The sequence below is a fragment of the Cherax quadricarinatus genome, chromosome 89 (assembly GCF_038502225.1).
Source record: "Cherax quadricarinatus isolate ZL_2023a chromosome 89, ASM3850222v1, whole genome shotgun sequence".
Classification (NCBI taxonomy): Eukaryota; Metazoa; Arthropoda; class Malacostraca; order Decapoda; family Parastacidae; genus Cherax; species Cherax quadricarinatus.
In genome coordinates, this window is record NC_091380.1 from 3,800,570 (window position 1) to 3,812,651 (window position 12,082).

Consider the following 12,082-nt stretch of genomic DNA (forward strand, 5'->3'; position numbering starts at 1 on the left):
TGTTAGTAGAGGTTTATTGTTTGTTCGTTGCCCCTGTTTACTCCATTCCTTTTCTCTTTGTCTACATTTGCCCATCTTCTCTAAAGATGACACCTTTGTGTGTTCATGTAGCATCTAAATTTCCCTTTCCCCTTGGGAGGTTCCAACAGTTCGTGTTTGTTCTTCCCTACTTCCGTGCACAAACGGTTAAATGCCTACAGTTGCTTCTCGATCCTTTTTTCTCAACCACTTCTCGTCTCTTTCTCATGCCACTGCAGTTTATACTGATGGTTCCAAATCCTTTGATGGTGTCAGGTTTGCAGCAGCATTCCCAGTGTGTTGTGCCAAGTCATTTTAGACTTGGCTAGCATTTTCACAACTGAACTCTATGCAGTTCTCATAACAATTACACACTGTATTCAGTCCTACCTCAACATTTGTGGTCTAGTTTCACACTCCTTTATTGCTTTGCAAGGTATCAAAAAATGTAATTTTCCTTGTTCTGTAGTTCATTTACAACTGATTTTGCTAGAGATGCTACACAACCAAAGAAATCATTTTCTGCTGGGTCCCTGGTCATGATGTTCAGGGCAATGAGCAGTGTGGTTAGCTGTACACAACCTTCCCATTTCACATAGGGGCATTCCATTATCAGACTATTTTACTGTAATCTCTAGCCACCTTCACAACAACAATAGTCTGAGTTGACTCGTAACAAATTATGTCCTATCAAGTCGTGTTTAGGATCCTGGTCATATCATTGATGATGTGGTCGGGAGACTACTATCTTCACATCGGGTACTCGTCACACTCGTGGGTATTTCGTGGAGAGGCATCCAGTTCCACTCTCAGAATTACCAGGTTCCAATTTCAGTTTGCCATATTCTCTTGGCCTATCTTATCAGCAAGCAAAGATAATTTACCTTTAATATCATCACCGCTCAAACACACTTGCATTATTTTCCGTCCTTGCTGATGGCCCCACCTTTGATATAGACCTCTGACTTTTTGACAGCAACAGATTTATTACACAACCTTTGCTTATACATGCAATTCCTTTGGCACTCCTCACCACCCTTACTATACTTCTGCTATACTCTCCACCTTCACTAGTTTCAGATCAAGCACATTAAACCATTAACACACCCTACCCTGCAGCACTGTATGACCCTTGTGGGTTTAGTGCTTAGTTTTGATTATAATATCAGTCGCTGTCCTGCCAGAGACAGCGATACAACAGTTCAAAAACTGATACATCTCCACTTCAGAGTGCAGGCACTTGTGCAGGCACTTGTCCAGTCCAATAAAGTTGATCATAAAGTTGCATATTAGATGAATCAATGATTTTAAAAGGATTAAGAATATTACTGCTGAAAAAGTCACTTTATTAACATACATACCCAGTAGGCTTAATACATATGAAAATTTTTTTTACATCACTGTATAAACCCTAAAGTGCATTTTTTATTACTTCAATAATAATTCCATTGAGAATTTTTGTTTTGATTTCTTCCCAACGCCAATTTTCTCAAGTTAACAAGTTTACATAAAGAAAACAGTTTACTTTCCATCTGAAATGTCTTTAAAGTTACATTCCTCACTAAAACAAAAGAATTATTAATTTTCTTAAAAGAAATAAAGTAACCATCTCAAATTATAAGTATTAAATGTGCCTATATGTTAATATCTTTCACACACACACACACACACATACAGAATTCTGCTGTGTTTAGGTGTTATAATGAACATGGAGATGACTAACAGTAGATAAAAAATAATTTACTTAACCCATGATAGGGCAACACAATGACCTCCTTAGTGCTCTAACTCCAGAACACAATCTTCACAAAATCTTAGTTACTCATTTCAAGGGAATTCCCTTGATGTATTCATTTTCCTAAATTACAGAAATGACACAAATTATAGATGTAAGATTTTAATTTTTATAAACCTATGAATGGAAAATGCACATAAAATGTTAAAGCAGTAGAGAAAGTCAAAAAAAAAAAAAAAAAATGTTCTGGCAAAAAAGTAATTCAAGAAACACCACATTTAATACCACATGACTCACAGAGTCCATGAATCTGAATACTTGTTAACATTTCTGTGAATTAATAGCTTCTACCAAGGGTGTACTCTGATGGGAAGGCCAGCTTGTAGCTCCCTGTACCACTCCATGTAGGAAGTGTACCAGCAATAGGGATGATATTCCATGAAAGTGTCAGACTCACATTATTGTGACCCCTGTTAATGAAAGAAATTAAATTAGAATACTGCATACACTCTAAAAACAAAGCATTTTTGAGTTCAGTGTACAGTAGACCCCCGGTTTTCGTAATTAATCCGTTCTAGAAGGTCAGCCGAAGTGGACGAAAACCAAAGTAATATTTCCCATAAGAAATAAATACGAAGTGGGCGAAAACCGAAGTAATATTTCCCATAAGAAATAAATAATGTAAATCCAATTCAGACACCCAAAAATATTAACAAGGCAATTTTTATAGAGAACAACTATAGTGTTGCAGCTCTTCAGTGGTAAGTACATTCATTGCTTATCTTAAAATATTTGTAGTCTTAATGTAGGGCGAGAGACAGGTACTATGTATTTATTTGAAGTCCCAGGTGGAGCTAGTCTGCCTGGGCTATACCTTATAGCTACATACACTGCAGCCCACAGCCATATTATTACCATCGACATACCATGTTCACCGAGTTTAATCGTTTCTGACAACTACCTTTAGATGCCATCATAAACGAAGGGAAAAGTAATGAAAAATTCATGCCGAGAACTGTAAATAAATGCGTATTAAGGGCAGAGACTGGGCCAGACACAGATTCCCAGTTTTCTCTAACGCTGGACCAGAGAACACGTAATGTTTACCCTTCACCGACCCCACCCCTCAATAGCATATAAATATTGCATGTTTATATGCTAAGTAACGTGTTTCTTATACAGTATAATTTTGAAGAAAATATCATAGATGGATTAATGAAAATGTTTATATTAACCTAAAATAAGACATTTAATGTGCCCAAGAGTGAGTCACGAGCGCACGAGCGGCTCAGGTGCACGCATCCGTTACCAATGATTTCCAAGTGGATGTACGAAACCTGGGGGAAGTTTTGCCGAAAAAAGTGCTCAAAATCTGAAGTGTACGATTTCTGCACTGGCTGAAAATTGGGGGTCCACTGTACAGCTGTTTACAAGTTATGTGGGTATATTTTAATTGGTATGTAGGCATTTACAAATTACTATTACTACATTCATGGGAGAGCACTAAACCCATACAGGTCACAATGCCTCAGGAAATGGAAGGCATTCAGGCTTGACTCAAGAACTGGAGCACTGGTCTAAATCCTTAGATCTAGAGCCTATCACTAACATCAAGAAACCTATGAGGGGCATTTACAAGTTAATAAGTGCGCAGGCCATTTACTAAATGGGATGTGCGGAGGTTTTTTTTTTTTTCTTTTTAACACCGGTCATACCCCACTGGGGAAGAGTGACCTGAAAAGAAAATCGAAAGTTTCTTTTTAAATTTAGTTATTTATCCAGAAGAAGGGGTTGCTAGCCCCTTCCAGCATTTTAGTTGCCTCTTACAACATGGATGGCTTACGGAGGAATTCTTTTCCACTTCTCCCATGGAGATAAGAGGAAATAAAAAATAACAAGAACTATTAAGAAAATAGAAGAAAACCCAGATGGCTGTGTATATAAATGTATATGCATGTACATGTATGTGTAGTGTGACCTAAGTGAAGTAGAAGTAGCAAGACATACCTGTTATCCCAAGTGTTTGTGAGAAAAAAAAAAGACACCAGCAATCCTGCCATCATATAAAACAATTACAGGTTTCTGTTTCACACTCACTTGGCAGGATGGTAGTACTGAAGGCCATGTACAAGTTGATAAATTAGAGGTGTGCTATCAGTACTAGCGTAATTACCTCCGCTATTACTGCTCAACATGAGAATTAAAGCTATCCTCAATTTTACCAGTGCAGTAGCTGACCTCATTTATATTGACATAATATTGGAGAAAAGTAGAAAGCACCCACTCAAAAAAAAGACCTTAGCCACACTGACATACTTACAAAAGACCATTGCCATCATCCCAGAAGTAATACTTGAGGTGCTGATTCTTGAGGTTGATCACAGAAGCATCTCCTCGCTTAATAATTTTGTCCCACAGCACCACCTAAAAAATTGTCAGTACTGTCAAGTATTTCCTTAAGAAAAAGATAATGATTTACATCACTCCATCAGATCCATGAACAAGAAGCATAATTAACAAATATTTTACCTTGCACTATTTTTACCTTTATTGCCATGGAGCAATAATGTGACTTGAACAGTTTTTGTAATATTATGAATATTTCACTGGACACTATTATTTTATATTCATGGTAAAACCTGTAGGGGTAAGGTAAAAAACCAGTAAGTGGATAATTAAGTCATGTTCAACAGTTAAGCAACCTTATTCCGAAACATTTCGCCTATACAGTAGGCTTCAGTCGAATACAGATGTGGCAGAAGACTTAAAAAACCTACAGTGTTGGCAAAACATTTTGGAATAAATATACCTAACTGCTGCAGGTGTTTTAATTATCAACTTATTGGTATTGTATAACATTATCACATTCACAAACCAGCAAGTGCACTGACCTGGTTAATCTTGTTGTTAGGCGTCTCATACTCAGCAGTGAGGTAGAGGAACAGCTGCTTGGTGTTCCAGTTGAAAAGTGGGGTCAAGTCTGAAGACAGGTCAAAGCGGAGAGCACCCAGGTCATTCTTCTCCCTTGACACTGCATACTCAGGTACATTTTTCCTGGAAATATATCAGGAACTTCAAACGTGTAATACTCTTTTTTTTTTTTTGGTTATCCTAGGTAATTTATGCTATGTATGATAATTGTACTTATGTGTACCTGTGCCTGTGTACTTGCTTACTTAGGAACAGCAGGTGTAAGGAAACAGACCCAATGTTTCAACCTGTGCTGGTGATTGAACCATGGATACTTTGTGAGCTGAGCGAGCTATCAGCCAAGCCACAGGTACCTAGTTTGACCTTTGAGCACAATGCCCACCCTGAGGGACCTGAAGCCCCAACAAAGCTACAACAACCTGTAATTCTCCACTAAGTACTTAAAAGAGGCCACCATCTGGAGGTCTATCTAAAGATAAAAGATTTAAGCAGTGGACAAACTATGGCAGCCTTCAACATATGTTCCTTTATATTTTCATATCCATTCTGCAATATGGAGACCAGAACTGTGCTGCTTAACTTAAACAAAACTAATAATAAGCAGAGCTGTGGAATAACCTTAGCAATCCTATATTTACTGATATAAATACAAGTAATGTGTAATTATTATTACAAATGCTTTAACTTCATATTTCTGCTTAGTGTAACTTGAACTCTACACGTTCTATATCATCACGTGCTCACGTTACATTTACAGGTAATGTAGGGGAGAGGTAAACCAAATAGGGGATTATACAGCTCCTGTGGGAAATGGAAGGCAAGTTTATTTAGGTACTGGCACACATAAGTATAATTATCATATGTAACACAGCCTCTCCTCACTTAGCGACTTACTCGTTTACCAACGACTTGGACTTACGACGGGCTCTCCGACCAGTATGCATACCTAAATCATATTTATTAAAGCCGATTTCCTCTTCTGTTTAATACAATATACAGTACACTACTGTAAAAACATTTAAAAATATACCAGAAATATTATAAATGATGCAAAGGTAACAATTAAACAATATCAAAGATGGTTGACACAAACCCACTACCATTATAATATGCTCCTCACTTAGCAACAAATTCATTTACCAACGTGGTCTTGGGAACTGAACTCCATTGTTAAGCGAGGAGAGGCTGTAACATATTTGTAAATTACCTACGATAACCCCCTTAAAAAAGTCAAAGCGACTTATTTCCATTGAGGTCCTTGTAATATATCATTATTTAAAATGTAGCTCAGACTGGACCATGGGGGCACTGACCCCCCCGACCCCCTCAAGGTATACAGTGTTATTACAATCAAAACGAAGAGCTAAACCCATATCGGTCATCCAGGTAAGATACAGTAGAAATCAGACACGATAATAACCTTAATAATCAAGTAATATAGATAATAGATAATAAATAATAAAGATAATAAAGATAATAGATAATAAATAATAAAGATAATAAAGATAATAGATAATTAATAAAGATAATAAAGAAAATAATAAAGATTATAAACAAAGATAAAAATAAACATAATAAAGATAAAAATACGTAATACATAAATTTATTTTCAGCATTATACGAGTAACTTATTTTACATATACTAATAAAATATTTTTAGGGATGAAATTGACTAGCTCCAGTTCCCCGGATTAAGAGCCCTGGACCGACACCGTCCTGGAAGAGAAGAAGATATTAAAGCTACTCACAGAACAATATTAGCGGCAGTAATGGTGACAGGAGCCTTGTAATTAATGAAGAAAGTTGAGGCGAAGCAGAGGAAGGTGAGAGCCGCCAGGGTACTCAGACTGAAGGCGCTGACGGCGTTAACACGAGACAGGAAGGTATGCATCTCTGTCAGCGGGAGGATACTGTCAGCGGGAGGATACCGTCAGCAGGAGGACACCGTCAGCAGGAGGACACCGTCAGCAGGAGGATACTGTCAGCGGGAGGATACCGTGAGGGAGGATACCGTCAGCAGGAGGATACCGTCAGCAGGAGGATACTGTCAGCGGGAGGACACCATCAGCAGGAGGACACCGTCAACAGGACACCATCAGCAGGAGGACACCATCAGCAGGAGGATACTGTCAGCAGGAGGATACTGTCAGCTGGAGGACACCGTCAGCAGGGACTACTAGAAGACAGCAGGACACCGTAAGGAGGTACTCTACTGCTGAAGAACACCGTCAGGATGGACACTACTACTGCAGGATGTCAGCAGAACACCGTCAGGATGGACACTACTACTGCAGGATGTCAGCAGAACACCGTCAGGATGGACACTACTACTGGAGGATGTCAGCAGAACACCGTCAGGATGGACACTACTACTGGAGGAGGATAAGATGGTGTTACAGCTGGTGTTACAGGTGGTAGTAAGCTGGAGCAACACTGCTACTACACGTCAGTCTTGTTGACTGTCAGCTGCTGACACCTGGCGGCTGACTCTCCTCACTCGCACATACCCGCCAACTTTAAATATATCAGAACATATGAAGGAGCACTACTGGAGGCTTACTGGCCCATGCTAGGCAGGTCCAAGTCACATGCACTAGCAATACTAGCTGGTTGGTAACGCACTCAGTTCACACACTGAGGTTCGGGGTTCGATCCCCGGTACGGGTGGAAACATTAGGACGTGTTTCCTGAACACACCTGCTGTCCCTGTTCACCTAGCAGTAAATTAGGTACCTGGATGTTGGTTACCTTACACCTGCTGTCCCTGTTCACCTACCAGTAAAATAGGTACCTGGGTGATACTCAACTGGTGTGGGTCGCATCCTGGGGACAAAATTGACTTAATTTGCCCAAAATGCAGTGCATAACAAGGGGCTTTTATATAGTAGTAGGTCATTTATGTTAGGCCTGTATACTTGTACATGTACCTGCTGAAATAAAAATTACTTATATTATTAGTAGTAGTAAAAGCTAGTTAAGTCCAACTCACACCCACTCATGTTTTTGTCTGACCAATTTTTAAAATTACACAAGATTTTCACCTTCAGTGACAGTATTGGGGAGTTTGTTCCTCTTATCTACAACTCTATTACCAAACCATTGCTTTCCTATATCCCTTTTAAATATATTTTTTTCAACTTAAAATCATTGCTGCGAGTCCTGTCTTGGTTAGATATTTTTAGCACGTTATTTACAACCTCTATTAGTCCGAGTAGATCTATAACCCACTATGATAACATGATGTTGTAGTGGCCAGGCTTAAGCTTGGTTACAAGTACTGACTGATCACAGGACCAGTATCACTACACTGATGTTGTAGTGGCCAGGCTTAGGCTTGGTTACAAGTACTGACTGATGTTGTAGTGGCCAGGCTTAGGCTTGGTTACAAGTACTGACTGATGTTGTAGTGGCCAGGCTTAAGCTTGGTTATAAGTACTGACTGATGTTGTAGTGGCCAGGCTTAGGCTTGGTTACAAGTACTGACTGATGTTGTAGTGGCCAGGCTTAAGCTTGGTTATAAGTACTGACTGATGTTGTAGTGGCCAGGCTTAAGCTTGGTTACAAGCACTGACTGATGTTGTAGTGGCCAGGCTTAAGCTTGGTTACAAGTACTGACTGATGTTGTAGTGGCCAGGCTTAGGCTTGGTTACAAGTACTGACTGATGTTGTAGTGGCCAGGCTTAAGCTTGGTTACAAGTACTGACTGATGTTGTAGTGGCCAGGCTTAAGCTTGGTTACAAGTACTGACTGATGTTGTAGTGGCCAGGCTTAGGCTTGGTTACAAGTACTGACTGATGTAGTGGCCAGGCTTAAGCTTGGTTACAAGTACTGACTGATGTTGTAGTGGCCAGGCTTAAGCTTGGTTACAAGTACTGACTGATGTTGTAGTGGCCAGGCTTAAGCTTGGTTACAAGTACTGACTGATGTTGTAGTGGTCAGGCTTAGGCTTGGTTACAAGCACTGACTGATGTTGTAGTGGCGAGGCTTAAGCTTGGTTACAAGTACTGACTGATGTTGTAGTGGCCAGGCTTAAGCTTGGTTACAAGTACTGACTGATGTTGTAGTGGCCAGGCTTAAGCTTGGTTACAAGTACTGACTGATGTTGTAGTGGCCAGGCTTAGGCTTGGTTACAAGTACTGACTGATGTTGTAGTGGCCAGGCTTAAGCTTGGTTACAAGTACTGACATGTTGTAGTGGCCAGGCTTAAGCTTGGTTACAAGTACTGACTGATGTTGTAGTGGCCAGGCTTAAGCTTGGTTACAAGCACTGACTGATGTTGTAGTGGCCAGGCTTAAGCTTGGTTACAAGTACTGACTGATGTTGTAGTGGCCAGGCTTAAGCTTGGTTACAAGTACTGACTGATGTTGTAGTGGCCAGGCTTAAGCTTGGTTACAAGTACTGACTGATGTTGTAGTGGCCAGGCTTAAGCTTGGTTACAAGTACTGACTGATGTTGTAGTGGCCAGGCTTAGGCTTGGTTACAAGCACTGACTGATGTTGTAGTGGCCAGGCTTAAGCTTGGTTACAAGTACTGACTGATGTTGTAGTGGCCAGGCTTAAGCTTGGTTACAAGTACTGACTGATGTTGTAGTGGCCAGGCTTAAGCTTGGTTACAAGTACTGACTGATGTTGTAGTGGCCAGGCTTAGGCTTGGTTACAAGTACTGACTGATGTTGTAGTGGCCAGGCTTAAGCTTGGTTACAAGTACTGACTGATGTCGTAGTGGCCAGGCTTAAGCTTGGTTACAAGTACTGACTGATGTTGTAGTGGCCAGGCTTAGGCTTGGTTACAAGTACTGACTGATGTTGTAGTGGCCAGGCTTAGGCTTGGTTACAAGTACTGACTGATGTTGTAGTGGCCAGGCTTAGGCTTGGTTACAAGTACTGACTGGTGTTGTAGTGGCCAGGCTTAAGCTTGGTTACAAGTACTGACTGATGTTGTAGTGGCCAGGCTTAGGCTTGGTTACAAGTACTGACTGATGTTGTAGTGGCCAGGCTTAGGCTTGGTTACAAGTACTTCTGGCAGTTTGAGAGACACACAGATGATGATCAAACTAAATGCAAATTATGTGATCAGGCATATGGTCACTCTCTTGAACACTATGTGCTTAATTGTCCACTTATTGAGGAATACAGAGACAGACAATTTAATAACCTATGTGACATGTCAAGATATCTTACTAATGAAAATAAGATACCAGATATACCAAGCAAATTTCCTAAATTTGCCTGTAGCAGATAAGTGAACTGCAGATATAAATACAAATGTACACCTATTAACCCTTTTTGGGGCCTAGTTCCTAGGCCTTTTGTGTATCCATATGCTCTCGTGCTACCATCCTCAGGATAGATATGGGGTGCACAATAAATTAGCCACTTCAGTGGCAAAATCTAATCTATCTATTCCTTTGTTTTCCATCTATACACCTCAATCATATCCCCCCTAATTCTACGCCTTTCCAGAGAGTGCAGATTCAGGGTCTCAGTCTGTCCTCATAGGGAAGATTTCTGATACATGGGATCAACTTTGTCATCCTCCTTTGTACGTTTTCCAGAACATTTATGTTAATTCTGCAATACTGTGACCAGTTAGGGCTCCTGTTATTTATAATTCTTGATATAAACTGATTTTTTTTAATTTATTATTCAGGTAATTCATTCTTGTGCAAATTGTTTAATAAGCTTATTTTGTTTACTGACAGTAATCATGAGTTATTTTTACTGGATCTAACAGGTAGGTGATATAACACTCGTATGGAAGTAATTCACTAACTTTTTGGGTTATCTTAAGTCAGTTACACATATATGTTGCACTGTAAGACTGAATACTTTTATTTAGGTACAGGTACACAAGTTTATTAGGTACAGGTACACAAGTTCATTAGGTACAGGTACACAAGTTTATTAGGTACAGGTACACAAGTTTATTAGGTACAGGTACACAAGTTCATTAGGTACAGGTACACAAGTTCATTAGATACAGGTACACAAGTTTATTAGGTACAGGTACACAAGTTCATTAGGTACAGGTACACATAAGTTTATTAGGTACAGGTACACATAAGTTTATTAGGTACAGGTACACAAGTTTATTAGGTACATGAACACATAAGTTTATTAGGTACAGGTACACATAAGTTTATTAGGTACAGGTACACAAGTTTATTAGGTACATGAACACATAAGTTTATTAGGTACAGGTACACAAGTTCATTAGATACAGGTACACAAGTTTATTAGGTACAGGTACACAAGTTTATTAGGTACAGGTACACATAAGTTTATTAGGTACAGGTACACATAAGTTTATTACGTACAGGTTTTACCTGGAGTTTACCTGGAGAGAGTTTCGGGGGTCAACGCCCCCGCGGCCCGGTCTGTGACCAGGCCTCCTGGTGGATCAGCGCCTGATCAACCAGGCTGTTGCTGCTGGCTGCACGCAAACCAACGTACGAGCCACAGCCCGGCTGATCAGGAACTGACTTTAGTTGCTTGTCCAGTGCCAGCTTGAAGACTGCCAGGGGTCTGTTGGTAATCCCCCTTATGTGTGCTGGGAGGCAGTTGAACAGTCTCGGGCCCCTGACACTTATTGTATGGTCTCTTAACGTGCTAGTGACACCCCTGCTTTTCATTGGGGGGATGGTGCATCGTCTGCCAAGTCTTTTGCTTTCGTAGTGAGTGATTTTCGTGTGCAAGTTTGGTACTAGTCCCTCTAGGATTTTCCAGGTGTATATAATCATGTATCTCTCCCTCCTGCGTTCCAGGGAATACAGGTTTAGAAACCTCAAGCGCTCCCAGTAATTGAGGTGTTTTATCTCCGTTATGCGCGCCGTGAAAGTTCTCTGTACATTTTCTAGGTCGGCAATTTCACCTGCCTTGAAAGGTGCTGTTAGAGTGCAGCAATATTCCAGCCTAGATAGAACAAGTGACCTGAAGAGTGTCATCATGGGCTTGGCCTCCCTAGTTTTGAAGGTTCTCATTATCCATCCTGTCATTTTTCTAGCAGATGCGATTGATACAATGTTATGGTCCTTGAAGGTGAGATCCTCCGACATAATCACTCCTAGGTCTTTGACGTTGGTGTTTCGCTCTATTTTGTGGCCAGAATTTGTTTTGTACTCTGATGAAGATTTAATTTCCTCATGTTTACCATATCTGAGTAATTGAAATTTCTCATCGTTGAACTTCATATTGTTTTCTGCAGCCCACTGAAAGATTTGGTTGATGTCCGCCTGGAGCCTTTCAGTGTCTGCAATGGAAGACACTGTCATGCAGATTCGGGTGTCATCTGCAAAGGAAGACACGGTGCTGTGGCTGACATCCTTGTCTATGTCGGATATGAGGATGAGGAACAAGATGGGAGCTAGTACTGTGCCTTGTGGGACAGAGCTTTTCACCGT

The 12,082-nt window shown here is 40.3% G+C and overlaps 1 protein-coding gene across 1 annotated transcript; it reads right to left on the reverse strand.

Moving 5' to 3' along the window:
* Window positions 1-1,350: 1,350 nt before the first annotated feature.
* Spase22-23 (Signal peptidase complex subunit Spase22-23) lies at window positions 1,351-7,160 on the reverse strand. Its single transcript, XM_070104077.1, has 4 exons — window positions 6,433-7,160; window positions 4,645-4,807; window positions 4,074-4,177; window positions 1,351-2,223 (listed from the first exon to the last, which is right to left on the reverse strand). Exons 1-4 carry the CDS (start codon window positions 6,573-6,575, stop codon window positions 2,091-2,093), a joined length of 543 nt encoding a protein of 180 aa, XP_069960178.1. The 5' UTR covers window positions 6,576-7,160; the 3' UTR covers window positions 1,351-2,090.
* Between the last annotated feature and the right edge of the window lie 4,922 nt (window positions 7,161-12,082).

Excerpts from the sequence above, each read along its gene's own strand:
- Spase22-23 (XM_070104077.1), bottom strand. The coding sequence starts at position 6,575 with ATGCATACCTTCCTGTCTCGTGTTAACGCCGTCAGCGCCTTCAGTCTG. Across the intron at positions 4,178-4,644 it reads CTAACAACAAGATTAACCAG|GTGGTGCTGTGGGACAAAAT; the intron begins GTCAGTGCACTT and ends ACAATTTTTTAG. Across the intron at positions 2,224-4,073 it reads GATGATGGCAATGGTCTTTT|GGGTCACAATAATGTGAGTC; the intron begins GTAAGTATGTCA and ends TTTCATTAACAG.